The sequence below is a fragment of the Misgurnus anguillicaudatus genome, chromosome 24, assembly GCF_027580225.2.
Source record: "Misgurnus anguillicaudatus chromosome 24, ASM2758022v2, whole genome shotgun sequence".
In the NCBI taxonomy this organism is placed as follows: domain Eukaryota; kingdom Metazoa; phylum Chordata; class Actinopteri; order Cypriniformes; family Cobitidae; genus Misgurnus; species Misgurnus anguillicaudatus.
In genome coordinates this window covers 8,937,701-8,961,101 of record NC_073360.2, presented here as the reverse complement: position 1 = coordinate 8,961,101, position 23,401 = coordinate 8,937,701, and the positions used below count along the sequence as shown (strand labels likewise).

The 23,401-nt window shown below is 36.0% G+C and overlaps 1 protein-coding gene across 1 annotated transcript; it reads right to left on the bottom strand.

Annotated features, from left to right (window-relative positions):
• Positions 1-7,659: 7,659 nt before the first annotated feature.
• Positions 7,660-9,448, bottom strand: LOC129437630 (prenylcysteine oxidase 1-like). The gene has a single exon (XM_073862734.1). It carries the CDS (start codon positions 9,315-9,317, stop codon positions 7,788-7,790), a length of 1,530 nt encoding a protein of 509 aa, XP_073718835.1. The 5' UTR covers positions 9,318-9,448; the 3' UTR covers positions 7,660-7,787.
• Between the last annotated feature and the right edge of the window lie 13,953 nt (positions 9,449-23,401).

The window sequence follows — 23,401 nt, the reverse complement described above, 5'->3', positions numbered from 1 at the left end:
CTCTATGATCTCCTAGATTTTATCATTATTTACTGTCCAGAAAACACACAGTTGACCTCAAAGCATATGTTCTTAAAATAGCTTAAGCCTGTGGAATGTCACCTACAACCTACAAAGGGAAGATATTGCACATTGTCTGAGGTCAAGAGATAGCACATGTAATTCTAAAACTTATGAAGATATTGGAAGTGGTAAAATGTACCATGATCTGTACAAAATTGGAGGCCCGCTTCACTGTACTCAGGGATACTCCTTTACACTCAACTGTGATGGAGTGCCTGTATTCAAATCTTCACTCGTTGAGGAACTTCTATGCTAGACCCAAAGCTGGTCGAACCAATCAAATTGTTTTTTGATCGGAAAGATGTTTTTGCCGTCCTTCCTACGGGATTCGCTAAACGTTTTATTTATCAGCTAGCTCCGATGGTCACTATGAAGACGGGACATGAAAACCCTATTGTCATTGTTGTTTCTCCTTTGGTCGCACTTATGGAGGACCAAGTTAAAGAAGCAACTGAAATGGGTATCACGGCAATGCAACTCGGCGTGCAGGAAGAGGTGAATATAATTAGTGGTCGTTCTTTTTGGAAGCCCGGAATCGTGGCTGCTGAATAAGTGGAGGGACATGCTAGGCTCCGATATTTTTCAAGCAAACGTAATGGGTATCGTCGTGGATCAAGTTCACCTAACGTACAAATGGTAAGAGATACTCTGACTGTATAACTTAGTAAATACTTAATGTTGTGATATAAACTAAATGTTGTAAACATAGTAGGTGTTGATGTTCGTTAGCTAACTCAGACTTAGTATAATCACAATGTTAGTGTCATAGTAGCGAAATAACTAGCAGTTCAGTCAGGCGGCAAAAGACGCCATTTCAACATACGTCACACACTCCGTTGCTCTGATTGGTCGTAGGTCTATCCAATTGAGTGCAGAGGCATTTTTCGGTTGAGACACGCCTCATAATCATAGTCCAATGGAGCGGTATCAGACTCAAATTCTGACTAGAATTGAGTATGACAACGTCAGGCTAGCTAAAACGAATTCTGCCCTGGGTATTTTACCAGCACTGGTAAATCCTTGTCACATTTATGTACTTATTTTGCAAGGCCATTATTATTATTATTATTTATTATAAGTGCAAAACATACAACAGATAGTTAAGTAGTAAACAACAAAAACATAATAGACAACTAAAACAAAACAACAATTGTGACGATGGGTTGTTTTGCCCAATGATATAATAAATAACTGAATAATAATTTAAACGGAAATATAGATGATAATATTGTTATGAAGCAATGATAATAAGCAAAATAATAATAATTAGACAAAATAATAATAATAATAAAATAATAATAATAAGTTAAACAGATAATACATATTTGGGTATATTAATAATAATAATAATAAATATAATATCATGTATATTATGTCATAATAGTATTTACAATAATAATGGTAATGCCAATGATAATTCTAGGGATTGTTATGGTTTTATTATTGTTGTTTTTTCCCCTAATCCCATTATAATAACTTAATAATAATAAATAATAAACAATGATTATTATTAATGATTATTATTAATAGTAATGATCATTATCAATAGTAATAACAGTTACAATACTGACAACAATCAATATAATATTATATAAAATTATGGCGATGATATTAATATTTTGTAAATAATAATAATAATACCAACAACTACATTAACAACATCAATAGCACATGTACCCAACACATAACACACCAATCCAAACTTCTGTATCAGTGTTTGTTTCTTTTTCTTCTTTTGGATTCATGATAAAATGATTACTTGTATATGTAAATATGTCCAAGCTAAGGTGGTGCATTAAAAGAAAGATGCGGTGCATCAAAATCAGCATGTGGTGCATTAAAATCAAGGGTGGTATGTATTGGGTACTTGATTTAGTTATATTTATGTATTTTAATTATGTTTATTTAATTTTGTTTTATAATATTTAAATCGTTACTTATACAAAATAAAAATATCATCCCAACACTTTTCAATACCTCTATGTTATGAACAATAATATCACTATTACTATTAATAATAATAATAACAATTATAACAATACCTAAAAAAATAAAAATTAACAGTAATAACAATAATAATTATAATAATATCAATCATAAGTGAACTAGGATGGGTGTGTTATCAGCATTAATAAGAACAATAATAATGGTTTCAAAATTAATTATAATGGTTTCAAATACAACATTAATAATAATAATAATAATAATAATAATCATAATAGGTAAAAAAATGTATAAGTAAATAAATGCATAATGTTTTTTGATAATAATAACAATAATACTATTAATAACAATAATAAAAAGTAGAAAATACATGATTATTAAGATAAATGTGTTATCAACATTGACAATAATAATAATAATAATAATAATAATAATAATAATAATGATCAGAGTATCCATAATAATTGTATTGAATTATAAATAATTACATGATTAATTACGATAAATGTTAAATATGTAATAGCTGAGTATGAGTATGTCATATGAGCGTGTTACATTTGTGTATGTTAGGATGAGTATGTTAAATTTGTAATAGCTGAATGAGATCTGATCTAGATGGTTGTTGTTCCGAAATATAGCTGTAATGTGGTACAGAATATTCTAAGGAGATGTGATCTATGAGCAAGTTTTTCCAATGTGTTATGTGTATAGTGTTCCGGGATTTCCAGTTCATGAAGATTGTTTTCTTGGCAATGGTTAAGGCCACCAGGAGCATTCTTTTGTTTATTATTTCGTGAGCGAGACTTGATAGATCACCTAGTAAACAGAGTAAGGGGGATAGTGGGATGCAGCAGCCCAGGAGACAGGATAAGGATTCAGTGACCTCTTTCCAAAATTGCTTAATTGGTGGACAGAGCCATGTGGCATGGATGTATGTCCAGGCAATTTTGTGAGCAGTGCGAAGGTTGGCATTTTTTGTCATAAAATAAATATTTTTGCAAATTTGAGTCCAAAAGTCAGTATCTGGAGCAATAGATAAATCTTGTTCCCGTTTGATTATTGGTAAGGTTATTATTTTATGCAAATTAGTTATAATTTTGTATATTTTAAAAAGTAGTTTTTTTGGAGAGAATATATTTACTAAATCTGCTAATGCTGAAGGAAGTTGAAGAATAAGGGTTTTGGTATTGATTTTGGATAAAACAGCGGATTTAAGTTGCAAATAATTCAAATTGGTTGCTCCCAATACTGTACTCCTGGACTATATATGAAAATGTGACCAATTTGTTAGACTGAAAAATGTGACCCATATGTGTAATACCCTTTTCTGCCCATTCATGAAAATGAAGTGATTTTTTGTTGCTTATGAAGTCAGGGTTGTTCCAAAGTGGAGTGAATTTAGATAGGGCCTGATTAGTGTTTGTGATTTGATGATTTTCCACCAGGCTGTCAGAGTTGAAGCTATTGTTGGTGCTTTAAAGCATGGGTGATGTTTAATTGACTGACTGAGAAATGGTATGTCTGATATGTGCAAGTCTTTACATAGTGATTGTTCTATATCCAGCCATATGGTGTCTGACTGAGTGGGGTGAGTCCATTTATATATGTATTGGAGTTGGTTTGCTAATGAATAATGGTAAAAATGTGGGGCTTCTAATCCTCCTAAAACTTTGGGTTTTTGTAAAGTACTTAATTTTATACGGGGTGGCTTATTTTTCCAGTAAAATCGGGTAATGATTGAGTCTAAAGATTTAAACCAGGTAAGGGTAGGTTGAGTTGGGATCATAGAGAATAAGTAGTTTATCTTGGGAAGCACAGTCATTTTGATTATAGCTATTCTTCCCTGGATGGAAAGTGGTAAATTGTGCCAGCGGAGAAGGTCATCTTCTAATGTTTTCAGTATAGGAGTGAAGTTGAGTCCTATCAAATCTGTCAGCCTGTAGGAAACCTTGATACCTAAATAGGTGATGTGACCGGTGCATAGAGGGATGGGTGATGCCTGGGCTACCGCATCGCCTTTATTTTGATGTAGTGGCAGAATTGAAGATTTATTCCAGTTTATTGCATAATCGGAAATTCTAGAGTATGAATCAATGGTTTTTGTAATTTCCTGCAGAGACGATTGAGGTTTTTGTACAAAGAGTAAAATGTCATCTGCATATAAACTAATCTTATGTTGTCTTTGGGGTGTATTGATTCCTCTGATGAGTGGGTTCTGGCGAATAGCTGCTGCTAAAGGTTCAATGAAGATAGTAAATAAAGAAGGAGAGAGTGGGCATCCTTGTCTAGTTCCCCTGTGCAATGTGAACCTTTGTGATGTTAGTCTATTGGTGGTGACTGTTGCAGAAGGTGCTGTGTATAAAATTTGTATCCAATTAATAAACGATTCGCCAAAACCAAATTTGTGTAATGTGGTGAATAGAAAGTTCCAATTGACTCTATCGAAAGCTTTATCTGCATCTAAAGTGACTATACTGGTGTTTTCCTGTTGTAGTGATGAATAATTAATCAAATCGTATAGTCTGCGTGTATTGTTGGATGCTTGTCTACCTTTGATGAAACCGGTCTGATCTGGGTGGATTATGAATGGGATAATTTTTTCTATTCTATGTGCAATAGCTTTACTGATTATTTTGATGTCTACATTGATGAGAGATATAGGACGATAGTTGGAAGGGAGTGTTGGATCTTTATTAGGTTTGGGTATGAGTGAGATAGTGGCTGTATTCATGTGCACAGGTAGTATTGAGGTTTCTTTAATTTCTGTTATTACTCTGATAAATAATGGAGATAAAATGGACCAGAAGTGTTTGTAGAACTCAGCAGGAAAGCCATCCGGTCCTGGTGCTTTATTATTAGGCATTTGATTCAGAGAGATATGAAGTTCTTCTTCTGTAATTGGTTTGTCCAGTGTGTTGATTTGTTCTGTGTTAAGTTTTGGAAGTTGAATATTATTGAAAAATGAATTAATATCCTCTTGTCTTGTGGTATTATCAGATGAGTAAAGTTTAGCATAGAAATTTTGGTATATTGCATTTATTTCTTGAGGGGAGTTTGTAGGCTTTCCTGCTGAATTCTTGATAGTTGAAATTGTTACTTTTTCTCTGTTCTTTTTTATTTGATTTGCCAAATATTTACTGGATTTGTTGCTATGTTGATAGGTTTCCTGGCTGAGTCTCTGAATATGTTTTTCTTATTGATGATTTCATTAAGCAAGAATCTTTGTCTTCTTAATTCATTATATATTATTTCTGTTGGGTTATTTGCATGTAAAATTTCAAGTTCTTTTATTTTTTTCTCATTTCTCTTTATGGACGGAGAATGAAATGATTTTACCTCGTAGAACTGCTTTACCTGTTTCCCAAAGCAATGAGGCTGAAGATTTGGGTGAATCGTTTATTTCTAGGAAGGATGTCCACTCTCTTTTAATATAACTGTCAAACTCTGGGTCTTTAATGAGTAATATGTTAAATCGCCATCTAGTGTTATGTTTATGTAAATTATCTGTATTCCATATAAATGTTACTGGTGCATGGTCGCTGATACTAATGGAGTGGATTTGGTGTTTATAGATATTGGGTATGATAGAATTGCTAGTTAGGAAAAAGTCGATGCGGGAGTAACTTTTATGAACTGGTGAGTAGAATGTATATTCTCTGTCAGTTGGGTGCTGTAGCCTCCAACCATCACCAAGGCCAAAATCCTTCATAAACTGGATTATTGTACTGGTAGATTGCCAGGGGTGTTTATTACCTTTAGATCTGTCAAGTGATGTGTCCAATATTGTGTTAAAATCACCTCCTATAATGACTGGTCCATTGGAGACATTTGAAATGGAAGAAAACACAGTATGGAAAAAAATGGGGTTATCTGAATTTGGGCCATAAATGTTGCCGATTGTTACCGGGTTATTGTTAATGGTTATGTTTATAATAATAAAGCGTCCTTCTGGTCTGAAATAGTTAAATTATGGACTAACTGAATTTTTTTTTGCTTATTAAGATATATACTCCTCTTTGTTTTGAATTATAGGTGGCTGAAAATGAATGGATGAATTTTGCTGATATTAGGGTGTTTTGTTTTGAATCTGTAAGGTGCGTTTCTTGTAGTAAACATATATCTGCTTGTAGAGTCTCCAAATAGTTAAGAATTTTATTTTTTTTGTCTGAGAGCCGACACCATGGATATTCCAAGTTATGAATTTGAGTTGCATGTTGATCTAATATTCTTATACTGGTATGTATGTATGTATGTATGAGTTGTGCAAAACATCAAACACAGAACAATAAAACATAATAACACTAGACAAACCTAGCCCATAACAAAACATACAATAAAACAAAACAAAAAAACACATAATTTGAAAAGACCTTGGTGACTGATGTGCATGTTGGTGTAGTGCAGCGAGACGTAAGTGCACTATAATATAATATAGATGTAAGAAAATGGGGAGGGGGTGTCATTAAAGGTTATTGTGTTATCGCTGGGATGATATTGTTGAGGGGGGATGCTAGTAAAGCCAGGGGGTAATGTTCTTATCTTTGAAAAGCTGTCCATCGACGTACAATTTGTCCACTGTAAGTATTGCTTTCTTGCCTTCTTTTATCATCTGCTTGCGAATGGAGAATAGCTGTTTACGTCTATGGATGATTTCTTGTGGAAACTGATCTTTAAGTCCATAGTGAGTGCCCTTTAACTGTCTTCCCTGTCGATGAACCAGTTCTTTCTGTTTAAAATGTTCGAATTTGACAATGATTGGGCGTGGTCGGGTGGCGTTACTGAGCTTTTTCCCCAAACGGTGAACACGATGAAAAGTAATATTATCGACGGTTTCAGTTGTGCGTTGGAGTTGTTTGACCACGAAATCCTTGACTCTCTCGGGTTCATCAACAGATGCTTCAGGAATGCCGGTGAAGATTAGATTGTCTCTCATGCTGCGTGTTTGTAAGTCCAAAATAGTTTCTTTCATAATTTTGTTTTCGTATGTGACGGAAGCGAGCTGAGTTGTGACTGTGGACAGTTACGTTGAGATGATTTTAACCAAGTTTTGAAGCGAACTGTTCTCTTGTGTGAGGGTGTCGATCTGTTGTTGGCTGTATTCCAGGCTGTGGCGGAGTTGTTGAAATTCTTTGTGCAAAACTTCTATCAATGCCACTCTGGCGTCCAGTCCGGATACTTTATTGTCTATAGATGTAAGTATGTCGCTTACCTCGAGACAGCACGGAGGGTACGGAGATGTGGGTGAAGAGGAAGCATTGGATGGAGCGGGAGAGCCTGATGTGCGTGGTTTTTTGCTTTTTGAGAGCGTCCCATGATGCAGAGTCTATTGTATGCAGAGTCTATTGTAGCATTCGTCGATATAATCTTCTAAATGATCCAGGTCCGAAATATAATCCAGTTTATTGTATTTGTTAAGAATGAAGTGAAAAAATAAAGTCCAAGAAAAGTTTGTTGACTTCTAGCAGCAGCGCGCCGCCATGTTCATTCTCGCACTCGTCTCGCGAGAGTTTGACATTCACAGAGCCGCCAGTTTGCCTCTTTTTTTTTTATTCAGAAGGTGCAATTTATTTTGACCATGTCACAGATCATATTTGCAGGGGATCATAAAGGGAATCAACATTAATTATAAAAAGAATGTTGTTTTTTGTGAAGGTCAAAACTTTTCATCAGTATTTTCAGTATAAATTAGTACAGCAATTCTAATGAATAAATCACTTTATAGCCTTTATTCAGATTGTCTTGCTTTTAAATCATTTTCTATAAACTGCACCACTTTACTGTTACAGTTCACTTCTAATTTTGGTGTGTAGATCCTCCTGGTCGATTTTGTCTGTCTGTTGGTACCAGCGGTGGTGTGCGAGCAGGACCACATTACGGGCGGAGATGGCGCTCATCTCCATGGCGCTAGCTGCCCACTCTATGGCATTGAGATAGTAGAGGCGGTCGTGCAAAATGAACGGAGGTGTACCGCGGTGCGGCGGGCTGTAGGAGGGATACGCGAGCCAGGGCGTCTCCGACACGGAGTCCCAAGAGATAAAGATTTTCTTCAGTTCCTCCTGAGGCAATGGTTCGGAGGAAAATACCTTCCACACTTGGCTTTGGCTGGCCGGAGTACGGGAGTAGTCTTTGGGAACGTGGACCGGGACTAAGGAGCTCAAGCTTTGGATGATGACGGCTTTGTTATCCGTTGTGAACACAACTGAAAAGTAAAACTCTTCAGGCTTTTCTGTGACACCCAGATAAGACACATTGAGCAGGCCGTGGACCAGCGTGGCTACCGTTTTGTGGTACTGGCCAGGGAAATGAGATGGAATAGGAGGGGAAAAGCCTGAGAAGTTGATCTCAGATAAGCCCTGATGGAGAGGCGTGGCTACTATAACTATGTCGTACATGCCATGGGCGGCACCAGACTCACCGACGTAATTCACTTCATAGAAATTTCCAGCTGGACCAGTTTTGGACGGTCTCATCTTCATAGTGATGGAGGTCACACGTGCCGGGATAAGTTCAGCTTTGCTGTTGTACAGAAGCCCAGAACAAACTCTTTTATTTCCTCCGTCCACTGCCCACAAATCTGACCCAGCTCCTGCTAAAGCTACAGCACCCACAAATCCATGCAGTCTGACGGTCTGACCGTAGTTGACTCGCGTGATGGGCGTTACGATGTCATTGAGGAAAACCTGCGAGAAACCCTCAGCCAACATGGCCTCCTCTAATGTGTGATTGACCAGAGAGAGGAAATCATCTCCACCCATAGCATGCAGAAGTCTCTCCACACTAGAGAAGGAGTAGCCGAACTGTTGGTATTGATATATCCTCATGAACTTGTCCAGGACTCCCTCCACCCACATATGCATACGAATGTAGTTCAATCCGTATCTCCACAGCATGCGAATGACATTCACTATGTACCAGTCGCTTTCTTCAAAGGTCAGTTCGTTTCCATCAAATATTGCCAATTTAGAAGGTATTTCAGGTTTTGGAGACAGTCCGAGTTTGTCCACAAAGTGTTTCATGTGCAGGTTGAGAGAGTGAATAATGGATCCTCCCGTCTCATAGTCGTATCCTCCGATGTTCTCAGTGGCCAGACGACCTCCTACAGTTCCCGACTCGAACACTTCAATCTTTACTACTGGACCAAACTCTTGTCTCAGGAAATAAGCAGCCGCTGTGCCTCCAATGCCTCCCCCAATTATTGCTATTTTTTTCGGTGGCTCTTTGTTGTCTGCAGCCGAGACCAAAGTCCTGCGTCCAACTTGACAAAGTCCCAGAATAAAAAGGGTCTTCCAAGATAGTACTCTCAAAGCCATACTGGGTATTTAGTGCGTCACAAACATTGAATTCTCAGGTTCAAGTAAACACAAACAGTTTGAAAGTGCATAAAAACAAACAGCTGCGCGACATCCAAGAGAAACACGGAACCGGAAGTGGTGTACTGGCAACGGCGGAAGCAGCGTGATTCAGCACCAGCAGCGTGATTAATTCAGTGTTTTGCAAGGCCATTATTACAGAAGAGGACATTAAAAAATGTGAAAAACTTGTTGTAGATTTTGTCAAACAATTTGAAACACTGTATGGAAAGGCCCATGTGTCATTTAATGCACATTTACAGTATGTCTTCATTTGCCAGATTCTGTCAGGAATTGGGGACCTTTGTGGGTTCATTCTGGGTATATTTTTGAGTCATTTAATGGTGAAATACTGAAAATGTTTTATGGCTCTCAGTTTGTTCCTTTACAGATAATGAAACATTTCACATAAAGACAAATATTGCCTCTTTTGAGGAATAATGCACTGACAAATGCTTTTCCTGAATGCATCCATCTATTTAGTAACTTAACTGGCCTAAGAAGACTGAAGCAGTTTGAAAGAGTATGCGATCAACTTGTTACCTTGGTTTGTATTATTCTCGAAAACGTTCTAGTGAAGAGACACTGGTCATGAGACAGCAACTGTGAGTCACCACGGATACAGTCGTGAAAATATTCAGCCAGCTTGTAGTCAACGGAGAGGTGTATTACTCACAGGAGTTACTAGGTTAGTAAAAAGGAACAGCTTCACTGTGCTGTTGCAGAATGGACACTTAATCACTGTATACTACTACATTGTAGTGCAACAACATGGTGGCAGAAAATGTTTTGCTTTTAAAAGACAGTATGACAGATCACATAATACACTGATGATTAATGTTGAAAAGGTATTTGGTCTGAAAAGGGAATTTCGGGGCAGGAAACAGATATTTGATGTGACACTGTTCAAAAGAAAATGTATGCTAATTGGTCTGCCACAATATGCAAGCCTCTATACATGTGTACCTCCAAGATCCAGTGTGGAGGATTGTAAATTTAAGGGCTAAGTACATTTTGTAAAATTTCAATTGTCAAGGAAAAAGTCTATTACTATAATTTATAGTGAAGAGTGAATGTGGTCTCTGCAACTCAATAAAACTGTTATTTGTGTATTGCATATTTTTGTCCTTACCATTTTCTTTAAGATAAATAGCTATGCCATGCATGCATATACTATACTTGTTTATTTGGACAGTAGAAAGTGTAAAATCATTTATAATCGGTATATCGTGAAACGCCAATAACGATTCTTGAGGCGCGGGATTAATTTTAAAGTATAAATACGGTAGTTGTCAGAACTCTGGTGTACCCTACTTTGGACGAGAGCGGGCGGTCTGGACTGCGCTTCCAGATAAAATAGAACTTCGCACTTAAAAGCGCTTTCTAGGAGCTACTTAATGAATGTTCGTTATTCTTTCACATGCTGTACCGCTCATCATATACAGTATATTGTGATTTTATGTATATTTAGTTTTAATAGGTTTTACATGCTTTCTTGGTAATTTTATTCAATTTGCTATTTTATGTATTTATGTCTTTTATTTTGCATGGTCTGCCTGTCATGTGAGTAATCACATGACAAGAAATAGAAATGCCACTTTTAAAGGAAACAGCCAGAGCACATTGTTAGCTTAGCTTTAGTTCAAACAAACAATTGCTGGATAGTAGGGCTGTCCTCGACTAAGGATTTACATATTCGAATCAGAATTGTCAAATCTTTTCATAGTCGACGATAGTCGAATCATCTTTGTGTGTGTGCATGGGTTGGGAGGGGGTCAGACCAGGTACAAATTGATAACTTTTATTTTCTTTCACAAGCAGCACACATAAACAACTTTCTGATAAAGTGACCAAAACTGTCTTTCAAGTGATGAACGAAGACAAAACTGACGATGCATTTATATATTTTTAAGGTAAAATGTAAGGCAACATGTGTTACAGTATAACATTTTAAAGCCACGATCTACAGAACATCACACCAAAAAACATTTTGATAACTAACCTATAACCTTTGTTATAAAAATATAACAAAGGTGATGCTGCCTTGGAAACCTCGGCTAATTCAGTGTTTTTATTTAATTTGGAGATTAAGCGCATCAAAGCAGTCATGACCAAAAAAAACAACAAATGAGAAATGACAAATAATTTGTGATTGTTACTGCAAATTATAAAAACTAAGCTTTATATACAATTCATAAAAACACCGAAATTAATGATTTTATAGACACTACGCGTTATTATTTAGCACAGAAATACCTGCTTGCTTTCACTTTGATCATCTCTATTCACTTTAGATACAGAAACAACTGATGATATTATTTATTTCAGGAATCTCTTTTCTATCATTTGAAAGTGAACACCGACCATATTATTAAATCACAAGAAAGACAGTCGTGTCAGGCATAAATATAGGTTCGGTGCAGATATTTTCCGTTTCATCACCGAAATTTAAAGAAACGGCTTACCTGTTTTGTAGTTTAACTTTTGACAAGATAACCACTGTTTTCAATAAATTTTAAAAACTTATACCCGTCGAAAACATCCGTTTTTTAATGTTTAGTTTGATGAACTTCTAAATATGAGACGCAGAGCACCTAGCACGTTCGGCTAAATTGCATGCGCAAGCACGCAATAGTGCAAAATCTATACAACGAAAAGCAATCCAAAATGTACAGACTTAAATTAGATCAGAATTTACGTTCATAATAAATACATTTTTTTAAATAAAATAAGGTCAGAAGTAACAAAGTGCAGAACAAATGTGCAAAATGCCTCAAGTGCACGAAAACAAAACACAAGCCAAATAGATACATCAGATAACCCTGAGTGATTTATAAATAAAATAAAATAAAATAAAGAAATTATTAAAAGAATGAAAGTATAGCCAGAATTGCCAGCTTTTTCTTTTAAATGTAGAAACAAAGAGGCAATGGGAGAAAGCTGTTATATGTGAAATCAGATTTGTGCACAGTGCACCCATATACGGCCAAAATTAAAGGATCCTCATTTCATAACATCTGCGACGATTCAACTGTGAGGTTGGTAGTCGAATCAGGCTTCTCCTATCGATGCATTGAATCTTCGACTAAAACTACATAGTGTTGCTTTAATTATTCATTATTGGTTATCCCTATCACCTGTGCTGCCCTCGTTTAGTTCCCCTATTTAATCTCCTCTTGTCTCTTGTCTTGTGCTGGTTCATTGTGTTCATTCGTGTCGTGTTATGCTGTTCTCGTTGTTCATTCAGTTTAGTTTTTCATCTCAGTCTTGTTAACCATGTTGTGTCAGTGTTTTGTATAAATCATGTTTTATGTAGCTTTGCCCCCTCGTGGGCGTTTGGTTTTCTGTTTTGTGTAATAAACTACTATGTTCACTCCCCGATATCGTCTGCGCTTGGGTTCTCTTGTCACCGTCCTCAACCCTGACAGGAAAAAGTTTGGCAACCATTTTAAATACTTGGTTAAAGTTAAGCATTCTGGAAAATAAAGTCATGTTCCATCGTGTTCCATAAAATTACAATTACGAAAAAATCTAACATAATTATTTGTTATGTGATTAGAGTTTTAACATTAATTGCTGCTAACATTTCCTGTTAATGTAATCTGTACAAGTAGTTCAAACTAATATAATGTATAGAATATTTAATGCAATCATATCTGACATATAATACTGATAATCTAATAACCCCCAAGCTGCATTTTTAACACTTCACTTACTGTATAATATGTATATGAATTTCTTTGAATTTCTTTTAAATTGCAATTCTGCTTCCTTTAATTTAAATTCGAATTGTAATTCTAGATCCTGTTTTTGACATCTATTTAAATTCAATTCAAATTCAAGAATTTTGAATTGTGCACAAGCCTGATAATGTTTAAACTACTAATAGAGCATGGACCTTTGGCGATGTTGAAGAAGTGTGAATCAAACTACAGTATATGGGACAGTCACAAGCCTTCTTGTTTTATAAAAAATCTAAAGATGTGCTTTGAAGACAATTGAGGGCGTTGGCGGTTTAGAACGGCTTAATCCCAAGGATAAGTGATTTATGATACATTTTTCATTTTGGGGTGAACTGGGGTTACAGCATTTACCAACAGGGTTCACTGTTGTAGCTCAAAGTGAGCTGAGTGTAATGCTGTAAAGTTTTCACTAGAGGACAGTCAAGTACCATAACTTCTGTCTAATGATCTGATTCCTAATTCATCACACATTCATCTTTGCAGAAGAGGCTGAGAAGTGATGGATGATCTGTCACAGCGTGCATCAGTGATCTCGTGATTATTAATGATCTGACAGCAATTTAAATTTTGCTTAAATATTTAACATAATGGCACTACTTGAATTCAAAGACATGTAATTTTAACAAGAGCTTTCTTCACAGACATGGGTGTGGTCATAGAAACATTTTGTCATCATGCACTCAACTTACATATGAGGCCTAATGTTCTGGGGCCGGTTGCACCAGCTGTGCGTAAGTTACAACGTACGCATTACTAAATGATTTTGCGTTGCACCATTAAACTTAGTTTAAACGTAACAATACGTTGTAACTAAATATTTACGGAAGCCTCTGTCCATGAATAACGCTTGGAATAAGATGTCAGACAGATTATATTACATCGTTGAGCTCGTATAAATTATGAAGAGCCACAAGTTCGTCAACGAGTTTTCAAGAACTTAAATTTTCTGTGTATCCATCAATTACAATAAGATTTACAATTTCTTCCTGTTTATTTTCTCATCCATGTGTGGGATAGATATTTTAATCAAAAGTGTAATGTTTTGAGTTCGATAACGTTTGCTTTAACGTCTTTTTTTAACTTTCAGTTTAGGCGAGACAAGAATGAGTTTGAAATTATGTACTGTTCAGACCATTTCCTGTTTACCCATTAGAAGGCTTGTGATTGGGTTAAGAAAAATAGACGTCATTCTATGCGACAACGCAATACTTTACGAAGAGCTTACGACCTACTAGCTACGTTCTGCCTTAAGAACAAATGGTGCAACCGAATTAAGTAAAGCGTTAGTTATAAACTAGCTAGTAGTTACTAAGCCTCTAGTTTGGACTTTACGTCCCAGTTTAAGTAAGAACTTACGAACGACTGGTGCAACCCTACCCTGCAGAAGACATCTACAGTGTGAACTTGTGGGTTTATCACTCTGGTAGACTGCAACACCTTGTTTTCTCATTTATTTGTAAAGCACTTTGAATGACCTCTGTGTATAAAATGTGCTATACAAATAAACTTGCTTTGCCTCCTCGGAACAAAATGTGTGTTCGGTGCGCCATGGGGAACCAATGTGCATCGTGTGTCATGTCGAAATGCGTGCCTGATGCATACGTCAGACGGGTTTATGATAAAAGAAATGCTTGTGTCTCACAAGACCCTCAATAAACACTAAACTCTGACACGTGAGATTAAGCGAGTATCTAGCAAACGTGAACGTCTCTTTTATCGTAAACCCTTAACTCATTCCCCGCCATTGAGGAGTTATCTCGTCATTTATGAGTTCATATTTAACTAATAAATATGCCTTTTTGGACGAATTTCAAAGTGAAAGTGTAATACCGCCAAATCGAATTTATCAAAAACGGAAGTTAAAAAGAGTTTATGTTTTACTTTAACTGCCTTTATGTTTGATAGTCATTCTGAGTCTGATCTCTAACATAAATTCCTTTACAAAAACGCAATTTTTTAAGCTTTTTGCTCAAAATGTTGTATTTTTGAAGAGAAATATCCATATTTCAGTGGTTAAATTAAGTAGAAAAGTAAATATATAATGAAAAGTTTTTTCCCCATTTTGTTTGTTTGTTTATTGTTTGTTTGAAAGCAGATGGTGTGTTCTTTAATTTGATATAATTTGTATGTTTATATGTTTATAGAAAATGATTTTTCCTGCAAGGAATTTTGTGAAAATTTTGTTAAAATCACAAAAATGCAGGTGGGCAACTTTTCTCAAAAAGGCTGGCGGTGAATGAGTTAAGAAGCGTTTGTAGCGGGCACATATTTTGACATGACACGCAATGCACATAGATTTACATATGACACAAGGAACACATATTTTGACATGAAGAGCCACAATTTCTAATGTGGGATTTTGCTTCTAGATCTCTATGTAGATGGCTGTAAGATTACCACTAATGTCAGCTATGGTTCGAACTGTTTGATTGTTAACAGAGACATCTCATAGCAGACAAGCTGTGAAGAATAAATTATGTGATTTGCTGCTAACGTTTGTTACAGTATGCAGATTATCAGAAGCAAATCATATGTTTACAGACAACAATAAGTTTATAATGAGTACTGTAATTTGACTTTTCTTTTCCTGTTTGAGTAACAATATTTTTCAAAAGTCAAAGAAAAGAGTTATGTAAGAAAATAGAGTGCATTCAGAAATCATTTAAATAATTGTAGTATCACATTAAAACAAAGTAAAAAGGGTCTGAATAATTTCTGAATGCACTGTAGGGCCTATACTACAATCACTACTTATGGTAGCTGCTAATAAATATATGAAGAGCTCAGATGCAAAACCCTCTAAGTGCATCGGATATGTTTTAATGTTGTTAATGAGCATTTTTTTAATCAGACTATTATGTTTAGGTTCAGCCATTTCACTTTAATGGCAATGAACATGTTATTAGGCAGTAATTGAAATGCCTTAATTTCACAAATGTCACTTTAGTCATTTCAGCAAGTTTGACTGTTTTTCGCTGCAAAACCCTTTTTATGCCAAAATCTCCACTTCTAAAAAACAGCTCTTTGGACAAGGCACAGTAAACATCACTGCAAGCACTGCAAATGAACAAAGTCAGAATTCAAAAGGTTCAGGTCCAAGAACTCATAAGTTTAAATGTGATTTATGATCATTTCTTACCATTCTGTACACAATAATGTCATGCAAGATCCAGTCCCTTATCAAAACCAGTTCCTTGATGAATCAGAGATTTGGTTGGGTTTTGACAGCATAAGGGGGAACCTACATGATATTAGTCAGGAGGTTTTCATGTTGTGGCTGATTAGTAGGGATGTCCCGATCCGATCACGTGATTGGAAATCCTCCCCGATCACGTGGTTTCAGACTCGATCGGAATCGGACGTTACCTTCCGATCAGGACTCGGATACATATGTAGGGTTTAAATTGGGCCAGGACCGCACACATACTGAAGGTCTCGCTCCGCGCCAGTGTATGCGCTGCGCTGGTGCGCAGTGTTGCCAGATCTTTTTTGTCACTATGTGCTCAGTTAATCTACATCAGTACGCAGCTCCGTGTCTTACCCAGAACCTCAAGAATGCGCATTCGCGCAGGAGGATCACATTACACATTGTAGAGATGAGAGATAGAGAGAGAGAGGTAAGAATGGTGCGAAAAAACTTAGTATTAAGAAACAAAGTATTAAAGTATGTATAGCCATGTCATTCATCTTATGTTAAGTAGATAACTGGATACAACTTATTGTATAGTTTAATAAAATAATGTATTTTGATTATACTAATCAATTACGACCTAACTGTAGTGATTGTTTAACTAACTGATTTATAAGACATAGCCTATTGCTGAATAAGTGTTTTTCTTGTTAATAGAGTCTTTTTGGGTAGTCTATCTTATGCCTAGAATTAGTCAAGGAGGTTGAGTCTTATAACTTCCTTCAAAGTTTGATCAATTGTGCATAATGACATGTGAAACAAATGCATATAGGGTGTCAGACTCATAGATTTGCATAATTTAAAGTTCAGGTTTTAAAGTTTGGGTCAACCTGTGGCACAGCTTTAAAGCTGAAACGTATAAAATCCTATCAGAGGTCCAAAATGTTATTGAAACACACCAGTGGCTTTGCTGTCATCAGGATTAAACATGTTACCCCTCAACCCCCCCCCCCCCTCCTAACAGAGCATCCCCACAAAACAAACCCCAATTTAACCCCTGAACATATATACTATATTCTCATTATTTTTTAACACATCAATAGTTATGCGCTGGCACAGAGTTAGACCCTTTTGACTCCACACAGAAACAGCAATGCGTGCGGCATGACATAAGGAACATCCTGGATCTGTTTTTTCGCTCTTCTTTATTCTTTTTTTATGTATTATAGTATCAGATCGGGACTCTGTATCGGCAGATACTCAAAATCAAATGACTCAGAGGCAAAAAAACCTGATCAGGACATCCCTACTGATTAGTGTATAAATACAAAGACAACAATTAAAGTGTTTTTATAGTTAAGATCAAGCAGGTCTATGTAGATAAGATCTATAAGCATTCCTATTCATCTTAAGTACACTGTTCTGTAATTTTTTTAGCCGTAAATGTCATGTGACTAATGACTGTAAAGTGAATCTGGCTGGACCAAGACTCTATTACAGTCTGAATGCACTCCTTCAACAGTCTGTCAACTCTTCATCACTTGAGAAATAGACCTCTCATCTGCTATCGTTCTCCATCAATCGGTCTTCTCTCTCTCTCTCTCTCTCTCTCTATCTATCTATCTATCTCTCTACCACCCATCTGTCAGTTTTATGTCATTCAATATTTTTTCATAGCACTTCTTCAATGTCAGATCTACTTCTCCTTTAACATATCTCTTTTTGGTCTTTTCATTTCTTTCCTCATTGTTTTGTTCTCTGGTAATGACTCCTTAACTAATTTGTGTGTGTGTGTGTGTGATTGTACAGTGGAGAAGAAATGGAATTGTATTTTGATCAGTCAGTACACAAAAGTAAATGTGCACAAATGTTACCCATCTTTTAATACAATGGAACACTGAAATAAGGCATGTATAAAATCCAATCATAGTATTTAACTATTTATATATATATTTTTCATCAATCACACCATCACTGGGGGCTGAGCCTCTGGTGACTATTTTGTATTTTGGACAAATCCTAGGGTTGTAAATGGACATGTTAAACGTTTCTGGATAAAGTTTGCACTTAATAAAGTTACATTCCTTCTATGTAGATATCAAAGAACAATTTAACATACTGTTTCAATGCATTCTTTGACACCTTTAAAATAATCACCAGAGCAATGTCTGTGGTAACTGTGGTATTACATTTTACATTCAGTGAACAACCTTATAAGTTAGATATTATATTGGTCACAGTTTCATACGGTATCAGTCAAAACTGTTTTATCATTTAATGAAACACTCACCACCATGTTTCCACTGTTATGTGACAACAACAACAACAGTGAAAATAATTTACTTGTTAAACAAGTACAACTTAATCATGGGGAATGCATTACCTGGTACTTATTGCTTAATGCTTACATGTGAAAAGTGTTCTCACATAGGGTGACAAAAATAGTTGATGACAAAAATGAATAAAGGTAAATACAGTTTTTAATTCTATGGCACCATTAAAGACATTTGACAGGTCAGGTGAATAATGCATACCTGTGAAATATTTCTCAACAAATCAGAATAAAGCATTCAACAACCCTGTGATATAATTATCAATAAATGTGGCAATTAAATGAGAATGAATAAAGACAGAATGATGAGTAATTGTGTTAAGAGTTATACATTATCAGAAAAAATTGTATATAAAAATGGTCCCAAGCTGTCATTGGTGCAGCATGCTTTGAATATGTCCTAATGTGATCTCTTTAAATGCAAAAGTTAACTTAAAAGGGTTCTGCCACAGTGACAGCTTGGGACCATTTTTGACCATTTTATCTGACCGTGTAGAAAACAGATGACTAAAGGAGGAACTGGAGTGGGACACAAGTGTTTTTGTGTTGTTCTTCACTCCCATTAAAGTCAAAAAAACTAATTTTCTTACTGACAAAAGGCGGCTGATGCATTTGAACCTGAAACTAGTCCAGCTGGAGCAGTTATCTGAGACAAACAGTAATGGAGTATAGTCAAGTTTCTGCTTTGCTTCACAGAACCGTACTTCTGTTACCATGGGGACATCATGGGCTATTTCAGGAGAAAGTTGGACAAGGAAGAACAGAAATTGGCCCAATTTATGATTTGCACACTGTGATGTTGAAATAAAGACACATGCTGAGAGTGCAGTTGTTTGTCCCACAGGACTCACTTTACAAACACCAGAGTCAATGTGAGATCAGAAGAAGAAAACACAGTGATCATGATCATATGGGCTTAATCTGTTTTCTTTTTCAAGGTGATTGAAGTTATGGATAAGGCTATGTGAGGGCACTGTCTGTGGACTGGGTGAAGGTTTCTGGACAATCAACAATTGTTTTTTTTAAGCATTTGGTTTTTACCATTATGCAGACTCTGCAAACTTGACCACAAGTGTACCTTTCAATTTAGGGCTGCCAACTTAATTTCATTCAGATCTATAGGCATTTCTATACATGCTAATAACTCAAATCTAATAAACGTCTCCACTATGTCTGTAAAATCTTCAGTTTTGAAATAAGTTGCTGTGCAGAAGTATTGTTTACTTTACAGGTGCTTGAGGTATTTCTTTCCACTGGAGAAATGTATATGGATTGAGTCATATTAACTCTGTAATTACTCATAGCTCTTTATATAGACTAACACATGAGTGTTTCTGGGAATCTGCTTTCAATGAAAGATGAACCGTCTGTATGAGAGCGGCCTGATGCTTACACAGAGATCATGATTGGATTTAGTTCTCTTCCATTACTGGAAAAAAACACCTGAAATGTAAAACCAGTTTTCTTTACTTTGATGACAAATCAGTTCTGTTACAGATTTTTCAGTAAACAAAATGTGTTCTAATATCATAGAGACAATGTAACGGAAATCGGTTAACAGTTTCTCGATTAAAAATAGTGACACACTGCCTCTAAAGCATATAGTTCTGCATAGGACCTATGCTGTAGCTACGCCGCAAGTTATTTAAATCTGTGCGTAGCCTGATGCACACCTCTCCAAAATTGCAACAACGCATCCGTTCTGCGTGGACTGTAAGCGCTGTGATTGGTCTGCTGAACCCCTCCCGTCAGGTCAAAAAAATCTGCGTCACATTTCCTTGTATGCATTTCCACTTGCGACGGTAAAAAGAAGGATAGGCCTAGTTAGGGAGTGATATTTAACTCAAGCTGCAACAAAAGTCATTCGTTTAAATGTATAACAGTAGTGTTAAACAGATTAATTCATAACCAGCCACAGTAGATGATGTTGGATATAAAGGCCTTCCAGCACCCAATATCAACTTCAAAGGCATGAAAATGTTTAACGGATGTGAAGTCAATGTACACGTAAATAGTTTACTATACCACAGAGCATCGGGTTTATCAGCAAGATCTACTGTAGTGTATCAGCTGTATTCATGAGTTCATGAGAAGATAAACATGTTAACAGAAGAGATGCTAAAGCGTAAAGTATTAGAATAAAATAAATAATGTTTTTATTAAATGTAAGTCTAGCAGATTGGACATATAAAATTATGAACTTGACAATTAGCATAAGATTCTTTAATGAATCTGTTGTTAAGTTGTTGAATAAACATTAATCCATCACTAAATAAACAGTTAATATTGATCATGTATTTTCTAGTAGAATAGCACTAGGAGAACTACACACTGAACTCTACTATACAATGACATCCCATCTCACAGCTACACAGTGGAAATTAAATGGTTTCCATTCCATCACACACCAAGGAGACACCAGGAGAGATCAGCATCTGCTGCAGATGTCATCCATCAGATCTCTGAAGCGAGGAGTAAAACATCACTTCTCAAAGCTGAGATGGTTCAGCATCACTGCAATCTGCCGTGACTACAATTTTTTGATCTCAGATAAAACAAGTACAGTTATTACCACTGTGCCACCAAAAGTACCCAGCAAGTATCCGATATAGTCCAGCTATATGAGTAACCCATCTCTAGCCAAAATAAACTTGATTTTTGTTTACATGCCATTTTTACCCAAACTAACTTGTGAGATTATATTTATTATTTTGAGATGTGTTGTTAATTGTATAAAAAATATATTTTTTTAAACCTTTGTTTATAGATTTTTCAGTGACATAACAAACCATGAGGTAACATTTCAAGAATCAAAATAGTGTCAGGTATAACTATCTTGGACAAAAAAAAAGTACAAAAAAAGACTAGATGGTCACCCACTGCAAAATAAAAGCACAATATATATTTACTTATACAGACATAAATAAGAGAAACATCCCAGTATGCAACAAATTTACAAGAGAGAAAAAAAAAATTGGTAGACAATCAGGGTGGCTACTCTGGAATAGCTGTAAAAGTCAATCCCTCAACGTGTGCGAAAAAAGGACCCCAAGTTTTATTATACTTTGCCAGAGAACCATGTATCGAGCACCTAACTTTCTCCAGTTTCACAAACTGCAGGATATCCCTGATCCAAGATGAATGAGGCGGCGGCGCAGCAGACTTCCACCTCAATAAGATCAAACGTCTAGCCAATAATGAGACAAAGGCTACAAAGTCAGCTTTATATTTAGAAAGCTGCAAAGTAGGTACAACCCCAAACAAAGCAGTACATGCTATAGGATCGAATTGAACCTCTGTACAAACAGACATAGATTTAAATATCTGTGTCCAGAAATTAAATAGAGAAGGGCAAGACAAAAACATATGGGCATGGGTAGCTGGGGCCCGATGACATCTAATACACATGGGGTCAACATCATTATAGATTTTGGAAAGCCTAACTCGAGTAAGATGGGTTCGATGTAGAATTTTGCACTGGATCAGACCATGTCTCGCGCAAAAAGATGAGGAGTGGGCCCGAAGCAAAATGGCATCCCACAGCTCCTCCGAGATCTCCTCCCCTAGATCCTTCTCCCATTGGGTTTTAATTTTGTGCTGCGGGGTAAGCAGTAGAGAATAGATAAGATTGTATAGCTGTGAAATAGCTCCCTTAATGGTGGGCAATGGGGTTAAAAAGGAGTCAATTAGAGAGGCTTCTGGGAGATTTGGGAAATTGGGGCTAAGATTGCGGATGAAACTACGAACTTGAAGATATCTAAAGAAATGCTGTCTAGGCAAATGGAATGTAATTGTAAAAAAAATATTGTCATCGAATTCAGTGTTCTTCATTTGTCATTAACATTATGCAAATTAGCGTATCAAATACGTCTCATTGCGCATGCTTAGAAATAAAACGTTTAGGATTATGGGTAATGTAGTATCATATAACAACGTAATGATCACATTTTATAATTAAGATAAAATGAGACTTATTTTAGTGATGTTGCAGTGGTAGGCATATGGCATCAAAACAGTATCTTTCGGCAGCTGAAAAGAGAAAAGCAGAGGAAGAAAAGCAAGCTCAAAGTAAAGGTATGTTCTGCTTTACATTGTTTAATGTGTATGCTAATTTAAAATCACTCTAAAAATGAACTCAGATGAAAAAAGACAATTATACAATATCATTTACTATAGTAAACTTTGGTAAAATTCTTAGATACTAAAATATGTACTATATAAGGTTCAAAAACAGTATAGAGAACACTATTGCACAATTAGCAGCAATTATTCTGTATTAATATCTATGTCCTTAAGGTACCCTTCATTTTGAAATAGTATTTTAAGCATAAAATCATGTTATTATTTTGTAACATGATTACAGACTTTATTTAACATGTGTCCTTTCTTATTAATAAATGGGGGCAATGCTAAAAAAAATTTTAGTCAACAAACAGTTACAGAGACAGATCCAAAAACATCTGAAGTTTTTCATAGCACTGCTGGTGAAGAATGCAATTTGATTATATTTTGCACAAGCTAACTTGAATGGACAAGTTAGAGAATGGACATTATTGATGCTTGATCGGTTAGAATTGCTCATTAATTTCTGTTAATGTATATTTAACTTTTAAGGGCCATTTACTGATTTAGAGTCTTCAGAACCCCATACATCGGATCAGACTGTTTACCTGCTGTAGATGTATATCCTGAAGTCATGCAAGCTTCACCACTTGATCCAGCTGACAGGCCCTCTGTCTTATCAGATGCGGTTAGAATTGATTTTATAAACAGAGGTCCATTGCAACCCAATTCTGACTACACATTTCCTAAGAGGGAAGATGGCAGATCACGCCACCAC

What these genes read in the sequence shown, in the direction of transcription:
- LOC129437630 (XM_073862734.1), bottom strand. Translation starts at nt 9,317, where the DNA reads ATGGCTTTGAGAGTACTATCTTGGAAGACCCTTTTTATTCTGGGACTT.